At 41.9% G+C, this 23,892-nt stretch overlaps 1 protein-coding gene and 1 pseudogene across 1 annotated transcript; one reads left to right on the forward strand and one right to left on the reverse strand.

Annotated features, from left to right (window-relative positions):
• The first annotated feature begins 5,939 nt into the window (after window positions 1-5,939).
• LOC123101834 (uncharacterized) lies at window positions 5,940-7,604 on the forward strand (annotated as a pseudogene).
• Window positions 7,605-8,142: 538 nt separating this feature from the next.
• LOC123106121 (probable LRR receptor-like serine/threonine-protein kinase At4g36180) lies at window positions 8,143-10,449 on the reverse strand. The gene has a single exon (XM_044528333.1). It carries the CDS (start codon window positions 9,803-9,805, stop codon window positions 8,486-8,488), a length of 1,320 nt encoding a protein of 439 aa, XP_044384268.1. The 5' UTR covers window positions 9,806-10,449; the 3' UTR covers window positions 8,143-8,485.
• Between the last annotated feature and the right edge of the window lie 13,443 nt (window positions 10,450-23,892).

Here is a 23,892-nt window from a genome sequence, read left to right on the forward strand (position 1 = left end):
TTTCAAATTTGAATAGTTTAAATTTTTAATTATTTGAAATTAGTGTGAATCACTAGTTTGTAAATAACTTAACTTTAAAAATCAGTAAAAGCATGAAAGCATTTGTTTGCACATAAAATTTCTTCGCGTTTCAAATGCCAAAACACATAATTAACTACCCTAACTATTACAGAGATTCCCTTCTGGGTGTGAAACACAGAAGAAAGTGATGATAGTGAAGCCGATCACATCCCAGATCTTTGGGTGTGAAACTTTTTCTTCGCGTGTGTCCCTTTGCGCCGTAATCATGGAAAATCTTCATCATTTAACGGGATGCTCGGGTCAATATTCACTGTGAATGGAGCAATTTCATCAAACTTTTCATAATCTTCTGACTTGTCTGTCTTGTCATCCACTCCCACGATGTTTCTCTTCCCAGAAAGAACTATGTGCCGCTTTGGCTCATCGTACGATGCATTCGCTTCCTTATCTTTTCTTATTCTTAGCTTGGTAGACATGTCCTTCACATAGAAAACCTGTGCCACATCATTGGCTAGGACGAATGGTTCGTCTGCATACGCAAGATTGTTGAGATCCACTGTTATCATTTCGTACTGCGGGTCTTCCGTTACCCCGCCTCGTGTCATATTGACCCATTTGCACCGAAACAAAGGGACCTTCAAACCACGTCGATAGTCAAGTTCCCATATGTCCTTTGACACCACTGTTTTGGTTGGTGCTCTTCTTATCTTGGGCAATCGTGTAAAATGTATTACCATTTATCTCGTACCCTTTGAAAGTCATTATATTCGAAGATGGTAACTGGGACAGCAAGTACAGGTCATCTTCAATAGAGGTGTCATGCATGGTACGTGTCTGCAACCAGCTGGCGAAACTCCTGGTTTGTTCACGTGTAATCCAGTCATCAGACCGCTCCGGGTGTTTGGAGCATAGCAAATTCTTGTGTTCATCCATATACGGAGCCACCAAGGCGGAATTCTGTAAAACTATGTAGTGTGCTTCAGTGAGAGAATGTCCGTCCATACATATTATTTGTTCCCCTCCTAGCGTGCCTTTTCCATCCAGTCTTCCCTTATGCCTCGATTCAGAAACACCAATCGGCTTAAGGTCAGGAATAAAGTCAATACAGAACTCAATGACCTCCTCATTTTGACGGCCCTTGGAGATGCTTCCTTCTGGCCTAGCACGGTTATGAACATATTTCTTTAAGACTCCCATGAACCTCTCAAAGGGGAACATATTGTGTAGAAATACAGGACCCAAAATGTTAATCTCTTCGCATAGGTGAACTAGGACGTGCGTCATGATATTGAAGAAGGATGGTGGGAACACCAACTCGAAACTGACAAGACATTGCACCAAATCATTCTCTAACCTTGGTATGATTTCTGGATCGATTACCTTCTGAAAGATTGCATTGAGAAATGCACATAGCTTCACAATGGCTAATCGAACGTTTTCCGGTAGAAGCCCCCTCAATGCAACCGGAAGCAGTTGCGTCATAATCACGTGGCCGTCATGAGACTTTAGGTTCTGGAATTTTTTCTCTGCCATGTTTATTATTCCCTTTATATTCGACGAGAAGCCAGACGGTACCTTAATACTGAGCAGGCATTCAAAGAAGATTTCCTTCTCTTCTTTGGTAAGAGCGTAGCTTGCATGACCCTGATGTATGCCGTCTTTTCTGTGCATATGTTGCTGGTCCTCTCGTGCCTCAGGTGTATCTTTTGTCTTCCCATACACGCCCAAGAAGCCAAGCAGGGTCACACAAAGATTCTTCGTCACGTGCATCACGTCGATTGCGGAGCGGACCTCTAGGTCTTTCCAATAGGGCAGGTCCCAAAATATAGATTTCTTCTTCCACATGGGTGCGCGTCCGTCAGCGTCATTCGGAACAGGTTCTCCACCAGGACCCTTTCCAAAGACCACCTTCAAATCCTTGACCATATCATGTACATCAGCACTAGTACGGTGGCGAGGCTTCGTCCGGTGATCCGCCTCACCTTTGAAATGCTTGCCTTTCTTTCTTACGGGATGCCTGCTCGGAAGAAATCGACGATGTCCCAGGTACACATTCTTCTTACAATTAGCCAAATATATACTGTCGGTATCGTCCAAATAGTGCGTGCATGCGCGATATCCCTTGTTTGTCTGTCCTAAAAGGTTACTGAGAGCAGGCCAATCATTGATGGTCACGAACAGCAACGCCTTTAGGTCAAATTCTTTCCCCATGTGCTCATCCCACGCACGTATACCTGTTCCATTTCACAGTTGTAAGAGTTCTTCAACTAATGGCCTTAGGTACACATCAATGTCGTTGCCGGGTTGCTTAGGGCCTTGGATGAGCACTGGCATCATAATGAACTTCCGCTTCATGCACAACCAAGGAGGAAGGTTATACAAACATAGAGTCACAGGTCAGGTGCTATGGTTGCTGCTCTGCTCCCCAAAAGGATTAATGCCATCTGCGCTTAGACCAAACCATACGCTCCTTGCGTCATCTGCAAACTCCTTCCCGTACTTTCTTTCGATTTTTCTCCACTGCGACTCGTCAGCGGGTACTCTCAACTTTCCGTCTTTCTTACGGTCTTCTCTGTGCCATCGCATCGCCTTGGCATGCTCTTTGTTTTGGAACAAACGTTTCAACCGTGATATTATAGGAGCATACCACATCACCTTGGCAGGAATCTTCTTCCTGGGGCGCTCGCGCTCGACATCACCAGGGTCATCGCGGCTGATCTTATAGCGCAATGCACCACATACCGGGCAAGCGTTCAAATCCTCGTACTCACCGCGGTAGAGGATGCAATCATTAGGGCATGCATGTATCTTCTGCACCTCTAACCCTAGAGGGCAGACAGCCTTCTTTGCTTCGTACATACTCTCAGACAATTCGTTGTCCTTTGGAAGCATATCCTTTATCATTACCAGCAACTTTCCAAATCCCTTATCAGATACACCATTCTCTGCCTTCCATTGCAGCAATTCTAGTGTGGTGCCCAGCTTTTTCTTGTCACCTACGCAATTCGGGTACAACAATTTTTTGTGATCCTCTAACATGCGTTGCAACTTCTTCTTCTCCAAATCACCTGCGCAGTTTCTCTTTGCATCGGCAATGGCCCGACCTAGATCATCAACGGGCTCATCTGATGCCTCTTCTTCAGCTTCTTCCCGCATTGCCGGCTCAGCTTCTTCCCGCATTACCGGCTCAGCTTCTTCCCCCATTGTTGTATCATCGTATTCAGGGAACCCATGGCCAGGATAGCTGTCGTCGTCCTCTTCTTCTTCATTGTCTTCCATCATAACCCCTCTTTCTCCGTGCTTGGTCCAAACATTATAGTGGGGCATGAAACCGGACTTAAACAGGTGGACGTGAATGGTTCTTGACGTAGAGTAACTGTGACCATTCTTACAGCGAGCACATGGACAAGGCATAAAACCATCCGCCCGCTTGTTTGCCTCAGCCGCAAGCAGAAAAGTATGCACGCCCTCAACGAACTGGGGAGAGCATCGGTCATCGTACATCCATTGCCGACTCATCTTCATTACACAACACCGAATAGACCAAATTAATACAAGTTCATACATAAAGTTCATACAACACTTAAATGCAACAAACAAATAACTCTCTAGCTAAAGCATTTAAATGCAACAACAAATACGATCAAGATCGCAACTAAGATAACAATGGATCCAACAGCATAATGATACCAAGCCTCACTATCGATGGCATATTTTCTAATCTTTCTAATCTTCAAGCGCATTTTCTCCATCTTGATCTTGTGATCATCGACGAGATCGGCAACATGCAATTCCAATTCCATCTTCTCCCCCTCAATTCTTTTCAATTTTTCCTTCAAATCCTCGTTTTCTCTTTCAACTAAATTTAACCTCTCGACAATAGGGTCGGTTGGAATTTCCGGTTCAACTACCTCCTACATACAAATATCTATGTCAACTTGATGGGCATAATTTGTCATAAACACGAAATGCAACTAGTTTTAAAAGAGAATATATATACCACATCCGAATCATAACAAGGACGAGGGCCGACGGGGACGGATATCAAAACCATGGCACTATATGTATAACAAACAACGTACGGGTAAGATAATTATACGAGTAACTATATACCCAAATCACACAAACATCAATTTTTATAAAAAAAATCATGAACAAGAGGCTCACCACAAGGTGGTGCCGGCGACGGGACGGTGCGGGCGATCGCCGGTGGTTAAGACGGAGATTTAGAAGGCACTAAGTAAACCACACCTATATATGCAAACTAAGTGTTATTTTTGATCTCAAATTGCATATAAATCAAATACTAGCGCGCGCACACACACACACACACACACACACACACACACACATATATATATATATATCCTCCCAAATTAGTAAACTCAAAAATCAATCACTATATAAAGCATTGCACGAGCTAATCTAGCAATGAGAGATGAAAGGACAAAGTGCTAACCTTTGTGATGATTTGAATGGATGGGGGTCTTCAAATCTTGACAAATTTTGGGCAAAATGTGTGATGAGCTTGAGAGGAAGAGGGGAAGAACAGAGAGGAGAGGGGAAAGGGGAAGAACAGAGCGAGCTCGGGTGGACGAAGGGTCTATGTAGGACGACCTTTAGTACCGGTTCGTGCCAAGAACCGGTACTAAAGGGGCTGGAGGGGCCCAGTCTGACAACATCCTGCCACCACTCTCATTAGTACCGGTTCGTGGCACGAACCGGTGCTAAAGGTTCGCCACGAACCGGTACTAATGAAAGCGGCCCAGCTCGCCGTTGGAACCGGCACTAATGTATACATTAGTGCCGGCTCAAATACAAACCGGCACTAATGTGCTTCACGTTTGACCATTTTTCTACTAGTGAAAGTACTTCAAAGCAGCGGGGAAGCGGGCACGACCGGCGACTGATTCGGCCTTAAGACGCGCGTCCTCCTCGCTCCACTCAGAGTAGTGCCACACCCTCTTTCAGAACTTTCTCTCGTTGTGTTCCTCTTTGGTCTCACTGGGAAAAGATCCACGGGGAGGCTGCGGCCGCACCAACATGGTCGATGGGGTGATTGTGGCAGCGAAGAAAAAGGGCGAAGAGATGGGGCGGGTTATGTGGGTTTGCGATACTTTTTATTTAATTTCCGTTCTCGTTGATGGGGCTCTAGGGGTGAGTGTGGCGGCGACGACGATGTGGGGTTTATATACCCGCAAAGAGGTGTGCTCGACAGGAATGGGGGCTGAAACTTTCGTTTAGGTATAAAGAGATGTGCTCGTCGGGTGTGAAATGTGCTTATAACATTGTCAAGACGGAAGCGTCAATAATATGGATGACCGCGTCATTGATCGTGCTTCATGGGGGCGGAAGAAGTCGGGCTGAAACTTTCCTCCTGCGCGAGCAGTTGGCGGATGGAGAATGTTTCAAACCAACGCCCCCAACCACCAAATAAAATACGAAGGCTCATAGGCTGGATATAGAGGGTCCTTCATAAATATATGGTGACTCAAGGCCATAATTGTATTTAGGCAAAATCGAGATATCATCGGTTATTATGCCGTTCGACCTGATATACGACTCTGTTAGAGTCGTTCTACAGGCATCATTAACCAAACTCCTAAATTTTAACTCATAATAAAAACTTAACTCCTCAAGTTTGAGTAGTTAAATATAACTTGAATCTAACCGAATTCCTAAATTTTTAACGCTTGAAAAAAGATTGCACACAAATTCATTTAAAAACCAAATTTAAGCTACTTAAACCAAAGACGTCGTTGGATTATTATTTTGGATTGAATTTTGAATTTACACATGGAAGGGGGTCAAATCATCTAAAACTCAAAGATCCCTTGATTTTGATTTTTTTTAGTCTACTCTAAGATCCCTTGAATTTTCTTAGTCTACTACTGTATAAGATTTTTTTTAGTCTACCGATGCGGATGTGAGCAGGCGGCTAGGCGTTCCTGCGCGGGCGCGTTTGGTCGGAGCCGATCAACCCCGGGGTGCAACAATTGTTCTGCGCGCATCTAGATCCACCCCGGCACCATGTCTTCAGAGGAGCTCACAATCACAACAAGGTTCTTAGATTTGGCGGTGGCTTCGCAGGCTCCGATGACCAGCCAAATCACTTGGGTTTAGGGTTTAGGGTGCAGGTGACTTGTTCCAGTGAGGACCTGCACGACGTCACGCTCCATTTCCAGATCATAAGCTGTACATAACCACAAGGTTTCACTTGTAGTAACTTATTGCCAAGATACTCACAACTCACAATGTTTGATGGGGCTTCCAAGCAAACTGAGGTCGTCTAAGTTCGTTCTGAAATGTGAGCAATGTTTGGTTGGTGACTCTTGCCTACGGTTTTAGAGTTGTTTGTGTCGTGCTGACTGAAAATTCCATTGTTTGCGTTGAGCTCTGGTGAAAATTATCTGATTGAGACGTAGCTTTGATTTGTGTTCCCTGTTCCTCGCTTCTGGATTTGGGCATTGGGCCAAATTTTGCAGCAAAATGTAACTCAACACAAAGACACTGGAGTAGAAATCTTACCTGCAAAACCGGGGCTTCTTGGGACGCAGTTTTCAGACAGTCTGTCGAGGTGGGTGGCGCAGAAAAATTATGCCATAAGCTGTCAAAGGGATGTTCTACTAGATGTGTGTGATTCAGTTAGTTGAGGTCAAGGAGAAAAATCATATCATTTGTAAAGCTGCCAGCCAAAGGAAGATGTTCTAGCAGGTGTCTATGTTCAGTTTCAGTTAGTAAAACGAGTAATTTTTTAACATGAAGCTCTGAACTTGTCTTAAGCATTTGTTGTAACATGAGTACATCAAGTATGCAAGTGTAAGCGTTTGTTATCGTCCCCGTGTGAGTTAAGCTTGATTCATCATTTGTACACAAACTTGGAATATGGGTAGCCATATTTTGGATGGATGAATATTTTTCTTTGAATCATATACATATTTGTCCACAATGTGGTATGATCTCCATTCTGCTCTTTGTCAAACATTTCTGTTTTGAGCTCCTCTTTTTTTCCCCATGCAGATCTATGCATGGATAGGATGCAACAACTCGGCAAAGTTTGGCCATTTATATGCTGCTGCAAGCCTGCAACCACTCGGCCGGTAACAAGCAATCAATATAACCTTAAGAACTGGTGTATAAATATTTCTATTGACACTGATCATTGCGCCATCATGGCCGTTGCAGGGTAATGGAGTGAGTGTCGCATCTGTGCTTGGCGGAACATCTGATAACACTGGGTCAAGCATGGCACACCGCTTAGGTAGTTCAGTTTCTGCTGCAATTGGCCCACCGTCATCATATTGGTATGAGAAACACCAAGCTCACGTCACCTCATGTTTCAGTGCTCAAGACAGGTCTAAATATAGTTTTAGCATGTAATATTCCGAAAGACAGCCCCATGCTTGAGGTACTAGCCGGAACATCTTCGTGTTAGAATTGCCAAGTTCTGTATCTGATGGGTGCACTGTTTTCAGGCTGCTGCAGAGAGGAAACTTGTAGAGAAGCTGAGAATATCAGATCCAAAACAGGAGAGGCTAACGCTCACGCTGATGGATACTTGTGAACTGTCGAGTCCTTCCTAGAGAAAGTCACCACCCTTATGTGTTTGAAACATTATCGAATCATTATCGAATCATTGGTGGACTTACTGAATGTAGGCATGATGATCTGAATTTTTTGTTTGGAGAAGTGGCTGGCAACGGCACTCGTGTAAAACGAAAGGAAAAACAATGTAAACTACGCTGTAATACAGGGTTCCGTAGTCCTGGGAAAGAAAGAAAAACCTGGTTGGGTGTTTTGCTCACCAGTTGTTTTTGTTTATGGTTGGTTGTCATAGACAAGTACATTTGCGATAATGAGGCCGATAACGAGGTGGTCGCCCTAATGAGTTCTTGCTATGATCTACTTGTCAGGATATATATACTGTTTGGATGGCACCCTAACCCTTGTGCTGGTGGTTGCGTTCCGTCCGGTACCAGCTTCCAACATTGCCCTGCAACTCTAGGCAGGTAACAAAGCTGCATCTGTAGTATTACCCAATTATTTTACTGCTATAGTCCAGTTTAGCGTTACAGCTGTAAAAATAAAAACAGCATACAGTACATATATAATTGATGCTAATGCCGTTTGCTGCTGATTTACATGTGAAGGCCTTAGCGGCTGACATCTATCTTGATCCCTAAGCCGTCAACACAATGGAGAAAACATACACGCCACTGCTCCAGGAAGAACAGAGCTCCAAACCAAAGCCAGAAGCCGAAAACGATGCCAATAATTACAGAGTAACACAGCCCCAGGTCCCTGAGTTCTTTGTGGTCTCCAGCTCCCTGGCCCAACGTAGGCTCACACGCGCTCAGCGGGAAGCCACAGAGCCCCAGATTGTTGCCATATATTGATGGATCTGCAAGTGTCTGTAACTGATTCCCGTTGGGTATGTGGCCCTGTAAGTGATTGTTTGAGAGATTTAACACGCTGAGGGATGGCAGACTGGAAATGCTACCGGAATTGGTTGGACAGATGGGGGAAGATTATGCCTCATGGAGTTCAAGTTTCCGAAGGCTACCGGAATTGATCCTGTCAAGCTATTGTTGGCCATATCGAGCAGCTGGAGTTGCAAAAGACTTGATAAGTCCGTGGGGATTTCTCCGGTGAAATTGTTTGATCTAAGTCTGAGGATTTTCAGTGATGGAAGCTGACTCCCAATCCATGTAGGGATACCACCAAAGAACTGGTTGTTCCCGATGTCCAGGGTGGACAGGGAGATGCAGCCTTGGAGGAACGGCGGGAAGGCGCCCATGAAGCCATTGCCTGCAATATGAAACGACTCAAGGGAGCAATTGTGGTTTGGCATGTCCATGTGGAGCTCACCTGAGAAGGAGTTGTTGGACAGGTCCATGACTTGCAGATTAGAAAGTTGGGATAACTCGGGTGGAACGACACCACTGAAGTTGTTGGATGGGAGGCTCAGAACTGTTAGAAGAGGAACACTCGTTCCAACCCAAGAGGGGATATCACCCAAGAACATGTTGTTCCCAAGATCTAGGATGACGAGTGATCTGCAGGTTTCAATTACGGATGGAAAAACTCCAAGAAAGTTATTGTTAGCAAGACCAAGGGACTGGAGTTTGAGGCCCAGGCTCGTTGATATAGGAAGCTCACCTGAAAATCTATTCTTGGACAAATCCATAGCAACCATAAGTTTGAATTCCCACCAGCAATTTGGGAGCTCCCCGGTGAGTTGGTTATTTGATAGGTCCAGATCCTGGAGAGATGTCAATCCGCAGAAGGTTTCATGAATGTTGCCAGATATTCGATTATCGTTCATGTGTAAGCGTGTAAGATTGGTGCACTGTGACCAATCAGACGATGATAAGTTGCCTGTCAGCTGATTCCCCGAGACATCGAGGTATTCCAAGTTGGGATGGACACCAAACACCTCGGAGATGTCGCCGGTGAATTGGTTGCCTTCCAGCAGCACCCGCAGCAGCGCCGTGCAATTTTTGAGGCACGATGGCAGCCTGCCGCTGAAGTTGTTGCGGTGTGCCGTGAAGTTTTGCAGCTTGAGACCGTCACATAGACTCTGCGGCAGCTCGCCGGAGAAGCTGTTGTGCCCCAAGCTCACGACGGTTAAGTTTAGCCCCTTGCCAAGGTCCGGCGGTATGGTGCCGGTGAAGTTGTTGTCAGACAGGGCGAGGTATTGGAGATTCCTGAGCGATGTGATGGTAGCGGGAAGCTCGCCTTCGAGATTGTTGTCGCGGACGGCCAAGCCCTTCAAGGCCACCATGCCGGCTATCTCCCGTGGAATAGCGCCGGTGAGGTTGTTGAACCGGAGTCCCAGCCACGTGAGCTGCTTGAGGTTACCCAAGGAGCTAGCTAGGGATGGGTCCCGTTAGATTATTCTCCGATAAATCCAAGTGTTCCAGAGTCCAGACTCACCAGCCCGCCCAGCTCTGCGGGGATAGAGCCCACAAGGTGATTATTGTAGAGGAAGAGGCCGACGAGGCCCGAGAGGTGGCCGAGCTGCGGCGGGATGGAGCCGTTGAATCCATTGTCGCCGAGGTGGAGCGTGGCGAGCGAGCGCAGCCGCGAGAGGCTCGCCGGGATGGAGCCTGTGAGCATGTTGTCGCTGAGGTCGAGCACGGCCAGGGCTGGAAGCGTCGAGTGCGTCGAGCGTGCCGGTAAGCCCGAGCGACCCGAGGCTGAGCGACGTGACCAGGCCGGCGGCGTTGCAGTCCACGCCGGGCCAGGAGCAGGCAGGCCTTGCCTTGCTCCAGCTGGACAAGACGGTTGGGTCGCCTAGGCTGACCTTCCATGCCAGAAGGGCGTCGGCCGGCGAGGTCGCCGCGGTGGTGGTCAACAGGAGGAGGAGGAGGAGCGCGACGGTGCCAAGGAGTCCCGCCATGTCCTCTCCTGTCCCGTGGCTGAGATACTGCTGGGTTAGAAATAGAAGTGCCGGAGGGTTTTGTGTGGTGTGACTTCGACCAGTGACCTCGCCGGTCCTTGGCCTTGTTTTGCATCCTGTCTTTAGCGCCAAAGGATGGGCATCTTTCCATGTACTACTGCTTAACATTCGTATTGATAAGGTGGACCTCTCTGCCTTTTATAAATACTAGTCACGTTAATTTAAAAGTATATTAAGTGCATGCGGATATTGAGTAGAATATTATTTACGTGTTATTATGTGATTAGCATTATTTTTGGCATGAAATTAACTGCACGCTAAACGTGTTGAGCGCTCGACATCGAAGTAGCCTAGGTCGTTGGATTGACATGATTTGGTGACCGAGATTAATTGGATCTGCTTCTTTAGATCTTTTTATATTGGTATAGATACTAGCAAAAGGCCTATGCGTTGTAACAGAAAATAATAATTCATAATCTTTAATGGTCATGATCACATTTTGCTTTTTTTAGGCAATGACCACATTTTGCTGCATGACGAGATAAACTATCCCTCTCAATTTTGTGAAATCATGAATAATTTTTGAAACCATCAACATTTTTTAAAACTCGTGAAGGTATTTGAAATTGTGAAAATTTAACAAATTTGTGAAGACTTTTTCAAATTTAAGAACTTTTCCATAATCAAGATTTTTTTTTGAATTCATGAACACTTTATACTATTTGCAAACATTTTCTAAACAATTTTCTTAAATTGATGAACATTTCTAGAATCATCGCACATTTGTTTCAAATTGGTGGAACAATTTTTGAAATTCATGAATATTTTTATGATTTAATGAACATTTTTTGAAATGAATGATAATTTTTTGAATCAGCGAACATATTATGAATGAAGAAACTCGCTTGCAAGTCAAGAATAGTTTTTGAATTTTTAGGATATTCTTCCATTCATGCACATTTTTCTAATTGATGAAATTTTGTACAATTTCCATCACATTTTCTAATACACGACTTTTTTAAAAACTCATGAACATTTTGATTTCCCAAATATTTGTTTTCAAAATTTAGAACATTTTTAATAAGCAAATATTTTTTTAAAAATAACAAATATTTTTTGAGTCCACAAACATTCTCTGATTTATTAAACATTTTACTGGAAAATTCTATTTTTCTAAAAGAAAATCGGAACTTTTTCTATGTCTAAATTAATTAAAATTAGAAAAAATGAAAGTGGAAAAGAAAAAGGAATAAATAAAAACAAAAATATCAAAACTGGCCGCACAGAGATGGGCCGGCTCAAACAGACACACTGCGTCTTCTCCAGCGTGCAGAGCGCAGTATAGGACGTCCCTACTGCATGGGTGGGCCCAGGCAAGGATTTCCTTATGTAAATTAGTTTTTCTTTATCACATATAGATGGCATTGGTGAGTAATATTTTTCAACTTTAGGGGCAATTTTCCGTGACGTACCGCCAAAATCAATAGTCCCTTTATTATTATTTGCAAAATGACCAGTGCGTTGCAACAAAAAAAAACAATTCATAATATCCAATGGCGATGACCACAACTTGCTGCATCACCGAGATACACTACCACTCTCAATTTCGTGAAATGATGAACAATTTTTGAAATCATGAACAATCCTTTAAACCCGTGAACATATTTGAAATCATGAACAGTTTTTAAAATTCGTTAAAACTTTTCAAATTTTTGAACAGTTTCTAAGATCAACAACATTTTTCCAATCCATGAACATTTTATACTATTTGGAAACCTTTATTAATAAAATTATGAACATTTTTAAACAATTTTTTTGAATAGGCGAACATTTCTAGAATTGACAAACATTTTTCAAAAATTGGTGGAACAGGTTTTAATATAAAGAATATTTTTTCTAAATGCATGATCATTTTTTAAATCAGCGAATATTTTATAAACAAATAAACTATTTTGGAAGTCATGAACAGTTTTTGAATTTTTTGGATATTTTTCCATTCATCAATATTCTTTGAATTCACAAAATTTAGTTCAATTTCTTTAACATATTTTAATATATAAACTTTTCAAAAAATCATGAAATTTATTTGAATTCCTAGACATTTTTTTACAAAATCAAGAACATTTTTTTAATCCACAAAAACTTATGATTTATTAAGCATTTTATTACAAAATTCTCATTTTTTAATTTTGGAACTTTCTGATGTCACAAATTATTTAAAGTAGAAAAAACGAAAAACGTAAAGAAAAACAAAGAATAAAACTCGAAATTTAAAACATAGGCCGCCCATGGACGTTGTATGTTCTCTCAGTGCGCAGAGCGTTGTATAGGAGTTCCCTACTGCATTGGCCGGCCCAGACTAGGGATTTCCATGTGTAAAACCATTCCTTACCACTTATAAATGGTATTGATGGTTAATATTTTACAACTTTCGACGCAATTTACGTGAGTACTTCCACAAGGAATAGCCCCTTTGTTATTGGGTACAGACAAACAAAGCAGCACGTGCATTGCAATGGGAGAACAATAATAGTAAAAATCTCTAATGACCATGATCACATTTTGCTGCATCACCGAGATACACTATCACTCTCACTTTCGTCAAATCGTGAACAATTTTTGAAAATAATGAACATTTGTTTTAGAACTGGTGAACATATTTTAAAATAACGAACAATTTTTGAAAATAATGAACATTTTTTAAAATAAGTCTCATATAGTTTTTGAATTTTGAGGATATTTTTCAATTAATGAATAATTTTTAAATTGGCAAAAAATCAATTTAATTAATTGTTTTAGTACTTAATAATTTTTTAAGAATCATGACATTTTTTCATTTGCCGAAAATTTATTTTCAAAATTATGAATATTTTGTGAATATGTGAACGTTTTTTAAAACTGTGAACATTTTCTGAATCCACACACGTTGATGAACTATTTACAAAATTATTTCAAATTCTTTTTTTTAATTGTAGGAACTTTTCGAAGTCTCAAATTATTTAAAGTGGAAAAAAGAAGATGGAAAAAAAACATGACGTCCAGACATGGGCCAGCGAAACAAATGCCCAGCATGCCAGAGGGTAGTATAGAAGATTCCTTGTGCACTTTCTCAAACAAAAAAGATTCCTACAGCATTTATCGGATCAGGCAGGGATTCATCTGTGTGAAACGTTTTTCTATATTTATTGATGGCCTCAGTGGATTAAAAAAATGGTATAAATGGATTGACTATTTATCACTCTGGATGAGGAACAGTTACTCTTCACTCCCTCTATTTTAACATAAATGCGCCATATATTTACGTTTCATAAATTTTTGTCTTATTTTCATACGTAATAAGAGAACGTAACAAAATATGTAATCACCATAAAAAATATTTTATATTACATAAAATTATAGTCATAAAAATATAGTGTAAAATATACATAAAATGTATTTTTTTTCTACTGTTATGATCTATATTTTTGTTTTTTATGCCAAATTTTATATAATGAATCAACATGAATGTAATTAATCGTATTCCATATGTAATTTATTTATAAAACGATCGTAAGATTACCTTGGGTGAAGAATAACTTATTCTGCATCCTAGATGATGAATATATATAGACCATTCGTCACCTTGGGTGAGGAATAGTTATTCTTCACCCCTCTATTTTAATAGCAATGCATCGTAATTTTATATTTTGTAAATTTTGTCTTATTTTATACGTAAAAATAGATCGTAAGAAAATATGTAGTCGCTGTAAAAAATATTTGATTTTACGTAAAATTTCAAACGTAAAAATATAGTGTAAAATCTACATAAAATACATTTTTTCTGATCTTATGCCAAATTTTATGTAGTGAATCAAGATGAATGTAACTATTTTTATTTCAAACATACTTTACTTATGAAACGATCATAAAATTATCTCGGGTGAAGAATAACTTATTCTGCACCCTGGATGATGAATAGTTACATTCTATTGATTCATTACGTAAAATTTGGCATAAGAAAATAAAAATATAGGTTATAAGACAAGAAAATTTACAGTTTATATGTATTATACACTATATTTTTATATTTGTAATTTACATAACATAAAATATATTTTACGATAATTATATATTTTCTTACGGTCTCCTTTTACATCGAAAATAAAATAAAACTTACGGAACGTGAAACTACGGTGCATTGATGGTAAAATAGAGGGTTTGAAGAATAACTATTCGTCATCCAGAATGACGAATAGTCAATTGCTTAAAACATTCAAATATAACCGTCATAATATAAAGTTTCATCATCGCGTTTTCAAATTAAAACATGCGAAATTCACCGAAAAGACATCACTTCAAACACAATGTTTGATCCAAAAGCATCACCACAAACATAGCATGTATATGTTGTGGATCAAGCCAACCAATGGCATGCACCACCACCCCCTCGTCCACCACCACTCAAATGATGTCGTTGACGAAGAAATCAACTCCACCATCCTCTCGGCCACCACCACCGCCATCCTCTTGACCACCACCGTCAACACCATCACCCATCGGTCACCACCATCAACACCATCACCGCCACCACCCCCTCGGCCACCACCATCAACACCATCACCGCCACCACCTGTTGGGGCACGTAGTAATTTCAAAAATTTCCTACGCACACGCAAGATCATGGTGATGCATAGCAACGAGAAGGGAGAGTGTTGTCTACGTACCCTCGTAGACCGAAAGCGGAAGCGTTAGCACAATGCGGTTGATGTAGTCGTACGTCTTCACGATCCGACTGATCAAGTACCGAACGCACGGCACCTCCGAGTTCTGCACATGTTCAACTCGATGACGTCCCTCGAATTCCGATCTAGCCGAGCTTTGAGGGAGAGTTTCGTCAGTACGACGGCGTGGTGACGATGATGATGTTCTACCGACACAGGGCTTCGCCTAAGCACCGCTACGATATGACCGAGGTGGATTATGATGGAGGGGAGCACCGCACACGGCTAAGAGATCAAGAGATCAATTGTTGTGTCTATGGGGTGCCCCTGCCCCCGTATATAAAAGAGTAGAGGAGGGGGAGGGCCGACCCTCTCTATGGCGCGCCCTAGGGGAGTCCTACTCCCACCGGGAGTAGGATTCCTCCTTTCCTAATAGAACTAGGAGCCCTTCCAAGTAGTAGGAGTAGGAGGGAAGGAAGGGGAAGGAAAAGGAGAAGGAAGGAAGGCCCCCCCCCTCCCTAGTCCAATTCGGACCAGCCCATGGGGAGGGGTGCGGCCACACTTTGAGGCCTTTCTCTCCTTTCCCGTATGGCCCATTAAGGCCCAATACGAATTCCCGTAACTCTCCGGTACTCCTGAAAATACCCGAATCACTCGGAACCTTTCCGACGTCCGAATATAGTCGTCCAATATATCGATCTTTACGTCTCGACCATTTCGAGACTCCTCGTCATGTCCCCGATCTCATCCGGGATTCCGAACTACCTTCGGTACATCAAAATACATAAACTCATAATATAACCGTCATCGAACTTTAAGCGTGCGGACCCTACGAGTTCGAGAACTATGTAGACATGACCGAGACACGTCTCCGGTCAATAACCAATAGTGGAACCTGGATGCTCATATTGGCTCCTACATATTCTACGAAGATCTTTATCGGTTAAACCGCATAACAACATACGTTGTTCCCTTTGTCATCAGTATGTTACTTGCCCGAGATTCGATCGTCGGTATCTCAATACCTAGTCCAATCTCATTACAGGAAAGTCTCTTTACTCGTTCCTTAACACATCATCCCGCAACTAACTCATTAGTTGCAATGCTTGCAAGAATTATAGTGATGTGCATTACCGAGTGGGCCCAGAGATACCTCTCCGACAATCGGAGTGACAAATCCTAATCTCGAAATATGCCAACCCAACAAGTACCTTCGGAGACACCTGTAGAGCACCTTTGTAATCGCCCAGTTACGTTGTGACATTTGGTAGCACACAAACTGTTCCTTCAGTAAACGGGAGTTGCACAATCTCATAGTCATAGGAACATGTATAAGTCATGAAGAAAGCAATAGCAACAAACTAAACGATCAAGTGCTAAGCTAACGAAATGGGTCAAGTCAATCACATCATTCTCCTAATGATGTGATCCCGTTAATCAAATGACAACTCATGTTTATGGTTAGGAAACATAACCATCTTTGATCAATGAGCTAGTCAAGTAGAGGCATATTAGTGACACTCTGTTTGTCTATGTGTTCACACATGTATTATGTTTCTGGTTAATACAATTTAGCATGAACAATAAACATTTATCATGATATAAGGAAATAAATAATAACTTTATTATTGCCTCTAGGACATATTTCCTCCAGTCTCCCACTTGCACTAGAGTCAATAATCTAGTTCACGTCGCCATGTGATTTAATACCAATAGTTCACATCACCATGTGATTAACACCCATAGTTCACATCGACATGTGACCAACACCCAAAGGGTTTACTGGAGTCAATAATCTAGTTCACATCGCTATGTGATAAACACCCAAAGAGTACTAAGGTGTGATCATGTTTTGCTTGTGAGAGAATTTTAGTCAACGGGTCTACCACATTCAGATCCGTAAGTATTTTGCAAATTTCTATGTCAACAATGCTCTGCATGGAGTTACTCTAGCTAATTGCTCCCACTTTCAATATGTATCCAGATTGAGATTTAGAGTCATCTGGATCAGTATCAAAATTTGCATCGACGTAACCCTTTACGACGAACCTTTTTGTCACCTCCATAATCGAGAAACATATCATTATTCCAGTAAGGATAATTTTGACCGCTGTCCAGTGATCTACTCCTAGATTACTATTGTACCCCTTGCCAAAATCAGTGTAGGGTATTAGACAATAGATCTGGTACACATCATGGCATATTTTATAGAACCTGGCCAAGTCATAGGGAATGACTTTCATTATCTTTCTATCTTCTGCCGTGGTCGGGCTTTGAGTCTTACTCAGTTTCACACCTTGTAACACAGGCAAGAACTCTTTCTTTGACTGTTCCATTTTGAACTACTTCAAAATCTTGTCAAGGTATGTACTCATTGAAAAACTTATCAAGCGTCTTGATTTATCTCTATAGATCTTGATGCTCAATATGTAAGCAGCTTCACCGAGGTCTTTTTTTTAAAAAAACTCCTTTCAAACACTCCTTTATGCTTTGTAGAATAATTTTACATTATCTCCGATCAACAATATGTCATTCATATATACTTATCAGAAATGTTGTAGTGCTCCCACTCACTTTTTTGTAAATACAGGCTTCACCGCAAGTCTGTATAAAACTATATGCTTTGATCAACTTATCAAAGCGTATATTCCAACTCCGAGATGCTTGCATCAGTCCATAGATGGAGCGCTGGAGCTTGCATATTTTGTTAGTACCTTTAGGACTGACAAAACCTTCTGGTTGCATCATATACAACTCTTCTTTAATAAATCCATTAAGGAATGCAATTTTTTTATCCATTTGCCAGATTTCATAAAATGCGGCAATTGCTAACATGATTCGGACAGACTTAAGCATAGATACGAGTGAGAAACTCTCATCGTAGTCAACACCTTCAACTTGTCGAAAACCTTTTTGCGACAATTCGAGCTTTGTAGATAGTAACACTACTATCAGCGTCCGTCTTCCTCTCGAAGATCCATTTAATCTCAATGGCTCGCCGACCATTGGGCAAGTCAATCAAAGTCCATACTTTGTTCTCATACATGGATCTCATCTCAGATTTCATGGCCTCAAGCCATTTCGCGGAATCTGGGCTCATCATCGCTTCCTCATAGTTCGTAGGCTCGTCAAGGTCAAGTAACATGACCTCCAGAATAGGATTACTGTACCACTCTGGTGCGGATCTCACTCTGGTTTACCTACGAGGTTTGGTAGTAACTTGATCTGAAGTTACATGATCATCATCATTAGCTTCCTCACTAATTGGTGTAGTAGTCACAGGAATAAATTTCTGTGATGAACTACTTTCCAATAAGGGAGCAGGTACAGTTACCTCATCAAGTTCTACTTTTCTCCCACTCACTTCTTTCGAGAGAAACTCCTTCTCTAGAAAGGATCCATTCTCAGCAACGAATATCTTGCCTTCGGATCTGTGATAGAAGGTGTACCCAACAGTTTCTTTTGGGTATCCTATGAAGATTTACTTCTCCGATTTGGGTTCGAGCTTATCATGTTGAAACTTTTTCACATAAGCATCGCAGTCTCAAACTTTGAGAAACGACATCCTAGGTTTCTCGCCAAACCACAGTTCATACGATGTCATCTCCACGGATTTAGATGGTGCACTATTTAACGTGAATGTAGCTGTCTCTAATGCATAACCCCAAAACGATAGTGGTAGATCGGTAAGAGACATCATAGATCGCAATATATCTAATAAAGTACGGTTATGACGTTCGGACACACCATTACATTGTGGTGTTCCAGGTGGCGTGAGTAGTGAAACTATTTCACATTGTTTTAACTGAAGGCCAAACTCGTAACTCAAATATTTTACTTCTGCGATCATATCGTAGAAACTTTTATTTTTGTTACGATGATTCTCCACTTCACTCTGAAATTCTTTGAACTTTTCAAATGTTTCAGACTTGTGTTTCATCAAGTAGATATACTCATATCTGCTCAAATCATCTGTGAAGATCAGAAAATAATGATACCTGCCGCGAGCCTCAATATTCATCGAACCACATACATCAGTATGTATGATTTCCAACAAATCTGTTGCTCGCTCCATTGTTCCGGAGAATGGAGTCGTAGTCATCTTGCCCATGAGGCATGGTTCGCAAGCATCAACTGATTCATAATCAGGTGATTCCAAAAGTCCATCAGCATGGATTTTCTTCATGCGCTTTACACCAATATAACCTAAACGGCAGTGCCACAAATAAGTTGCACTATCATTATTAACTTTGCATCTTTTGGCTTCAATATTATGAAAATGTGTATCACCACTATCGAGATCCAACAAACTATTTTCATTGGGTGTATGACCATAGAAGGTTTTATTCATGTAAAAAGAACAACAATTACTCTCTAACTTATATGAATAACCGTATTGCAATAAACATGATCTAATCATATTCATGCTCAACGCAAACACTAAATAACATTTATTTTAGGTTTAACACTAATCCTGAAAGTATAGGGAGTGTGCGATGATGATCATATCAATCTTGGAACCATTTCCAATACACATCGTCACTTCATCCTTAACTAGTCTCTGTTCATTCTGCAACTCCCGTTTCGAGTTACTATTCTTAGCAACTGAACTAGTATCAAATATTGAGGGGTTGCTATAAACACTAGTAAAGTACACATCAATAACATGTATATCAAATATACATATGTTCACTTTGCCATCCTTCTTATCCGCCAATTACTTGGGGTAGTTCCGCTTCCAGTGACAAGTCTCTTTGCAGTAGGAGCACTCAGTTTCAGGCTTAGGTCCAGACTTGATTTTTTTTCACTTGAGCAGTAACTTGCTTGCCGTTCTTCTTGAAGTTTCCCTTTCTTCCCTTTGTCTCTTTACTTGAAACTAGTGGTTTTTGTTTACCATCAACACTTGATGCTTTTCTTGATTTCTACCTTAATCGATTTCAGCATCACAAAGAGCTTGGGAATCGTTTCTGTTATCCCTTGCATATTATAGTTCATCACGAAGTTCTACTAACTTGGTGATGGTGACTAGAGAATTCTGTCAATCACTATTTTATCTGGAAGATTAACTCCCACTTGATTCAAGCGACTGTAGTACCCAGACAATCTGAGCATATGCTCACTGCTTGAGCTATTCTCCTCTATCTTTTAGCTATAGAACTTGTTGGAGACTTCATATCTCTCAACTCGGGTATTTGCTTGAAATATTAACTTCAACTCCTGGAACATCTCATATGGTCCATGACGTTCAAAATATCTTTGAAGTCCTGATTCTAAGCCGTTTAAGCATGGCGCACTAAACTATCAAGTAGTCATCATATTGAGCTAGCCAAACGTTCATAATATCTGCATCTGCTCCTGCAATAGGTTTGTCACCTAGCGGTGCATCAAGGACATAATTCTTCTGTGCAGCAATGAGGATAAACCTCAGATCACAGATCCAATCCGCGTCATTGCTACTAACACCTTTCAACTTAGTTTTCTCTAGGAACATATCAGAAATAAAACAGGGGAGCTAAACGCGAGCTATTGATCTACAACATAGATATGATAATACTACCAGGACTAAGTTCATGATAAATTTAAATTCAATTAATCATATTACTTAAGAACTCCCACTTAGATAGATATCCCTCAATCCTCTAAGTGATCACATGATCCATATCAACTAAACCATGTCCGATCATCACGTGAGATGGAGTAGTTTCAATGGTGAACATCACTATGTTGGTCATATCTACTATATGATTCACGCTCGACCTTTCGGTCTCAGTATTCCGAGGCCATATCTGTTATATGCTAGGCTCGTCAAGTTTAACCTGAGTATTTCGCGTGTGCAACTATTTTGCACCCGTTGTATTTGAACGTAGAGCCTATCACACCCGATCATCACGTGGTGTCTCAGCACGAAGAACTTTCGCAACGGTGCATACTCAGGGAGAACACTTGTACCTTGATAATTAGCGAGAGATCATCTTATAAAGCTACCGTCGAACTAAGCAAAATAAGATGTATAAAAGATAAACATCACATGTAATCAAAATATGTGACATGATATGGCCATCATCATCTTGTGCCTTTGATCTCCATCTCCAAAGTATCGTCATGATTTCCATCGTCACCGGCATGACACCATGATCTCCATCATCTTGATATATATCAATGTGTCGTCACATGGTTGTCTCGCCAACTATTGCTCTTGCAACAATTGTTATCGCATAGCGATAAAGTAAAGCAATTATTTAGCGCTTGCATCTTATGCAATAAGGAGACAACCATAAGGCTTCTGCCAGTTGCCGATAACTTCAACAAAACATGATCATCTTATACAACAACTTATATCTCATCACGTCTTGACCATATCACATCACAACATGCCCTGCAAAAACAAGTTAGACGTCCTCTACTTTGTTGTTGCAAGTTTTACGTGGCTGCTACGGGCTAAGCAAGAACCGTTCTTACCTACGCATCAAAACCACAACGATAGTTTGTCAAGTTAGTGTTGTTTTAACCTTCTCAAGGACCGGGCGTAGCCACACTTGGTTCAACTAAAGTTGGAGAAACTGACACCCGCTAGTCACCTGTGTGCATAGCACGGCGGAAAAACCAGTCTCGCGTAAGCGTACGCGTAATGTCGGTCCGGAGCGCTTCATCCAACAATATCGCCGAACCAAAGTGTGACATGCTGGTAAGCAGAATGACTTATATCGCCCATAATTCACTTGTGTTCTACTCGTGCATATTACATCAACGCATAAAACCTGGCTCGGATGCCACTGTTGGGGATAGTAGTAATTTCAAAAATTTCCTACGCACACGCAAGATCATGGTGATGCATAGCAACGAGAAGGGAGAGTGTTGTCTACGTACCCTCGTAGACCGAAAGCGGAAGCGTTAGCACAACGCGGTTGATGTAGTCGTACGTCTTCACGATCCGACCGATCAAGTACTGAACACACGGCACCTCCGAGTTCTGCACACGTTCAACTCGATGACGTCCTTCGAACTCCGATCCAGCCGAGCTTTGAGGGAGAGTTCCGTCAGCACGACAGCATGGTGACGATGATGATGTTCTACCGACGCAGGGCTTCGCCTAAGCACCGCTACGATATGACCGAGGTGGATTATGATGGAGGGGGGCACCGCACACGGCTAAGAGATCAAGAGATCAATTGTTGTGTCTATGGGGTGCCCCCTGCCCCCGTATATAAAGGAGTGGAGGAGGGGGAGGGCCGGCCCTCTCTATGGCACGCCCTAGGGGAGTCCTACTCCCACCGGGAGTAGGATTCCTCCTTTCCTAGTAGAACTAGGAGCCCTTCCAAGTAGTAGGAGTAGGAGGGAAGGAAGGGGAAGGAAAAAGGAGAAGGAAGGAAGGGGGCGCCCCCCCCTCCCTAGTCCAATTCGGACCAGCCCATGGGGAGGGGTGCGGCCACCCTTTGAGGCCTTTCTCTCCTTTCCCGTATGGCCCATTAAGGCCCAATACGAATTCCCGTAACTCCTCGGTACTCCCGAAAATACCCGAATCACTCGGAACCTTTCCGATGTTCGAATATAGTCGTCCAATATATCGATCTTTACGTCTCGACCATTTCGAGACTCCTCGTCATGTCCCCGATCTCATCCGGGACTCCGAACTACCTTCGGTACATCAAAATACATAAACTCATAATATAACCGTCATCGAACTTTAAGCGTGCGAAACCTACGGGTTCGAGAACTATGTAGACATGACCGAGACACGTCTCCGGTCAATAACCAATAGCGGAACCTGAATGCTCATATTGGCTCCTACATATTCTACGAAGATCTTTATCGGTTAAACCGCATAACAACATACGTTGTTCCCTTTGTCATCGGTATGTTACTTGCCCGAGATTCGATCGTCGGTATCTCAATACCTAGTTCAATCTCATTACCGGCAAGTCTCTTTACTCGTTCCTTAGCTCATCATCCCGCAACTAACTCATTAGTTGCAATGCTTGCAAGGCTTATAGTGATGTGCATTACCGAGTGGGCCCAGAGATAGCTCTCCGATAATCGGAGTGACAAATCTTAATCTCGAAATATGCCAACCCAACAAGTACCTTCGGAGACACCTGTAGAGCACCTTTATAATCACCCAGTTATGTTGTGACGTTTGGTAGCACACAAAGTGTTCCTCCGATAAACGGGAGTTGCACAATCTCATAGTCATAGGAACATGTATAAGTCATGAAGAAAGCAATAGCAACAAACTAAACGATCAAGTGCTAAGCTAACGGAATGGGTCAAGTCAATCACATCATTCTTCTAATGATGTGATCCCGTTAATCAAATGACAACTCATGTCTATGGTTAGGAAACATAACCATCTTTGATCAATGAGCTAGTCAAGTAGAGGCATACTAGTGACAATCTGTTTGTCTATGTATTCACACATGTATTATGTTTCCGGTTAATACAATTCTAGCATGAATAATAAACATTTATCATGATATAAGGAAATAAATAATAACTTTATTATTGCCTCTAGGGCATATTTCCTTCACCACCCCCTCGGCCACCACCAACATTCCGTAGAGAGGCTTCCAAGATCTCTCCACGAGTGAGCTCCCAATACTTTCTTGCGGTTTCATCCATTGTATTTGGATTCATGAACATGATAGCGCATTCTTCGACCTTCTTGACATCACGAATCCTCTCCTCCTCAAGTGCAAGCCTATGCTCCTTCGCCTTCAACTTTCTCTCTTCAGCCGCCGATTTGGCCTTCCATTTCTCACCCTCCAATGCCTT

The sequence above is a fragment of the Triticum aestivum genome, chromosome 5A (genome assembly GCF_018294505.1).
Source record: "Triticum aestivum cultivar Chinese Spring chromosome 5A, IWGSC CS RefSeq v2.1, whole genome shotgun sequence".
In the NCBI taxonomy this organism is placed as follows: Eukaryota; Viridiplantae; Streptophyta; class Magnoliopsida; order Poales; family Poaceae; genus Triticum; species Triticum aestivum.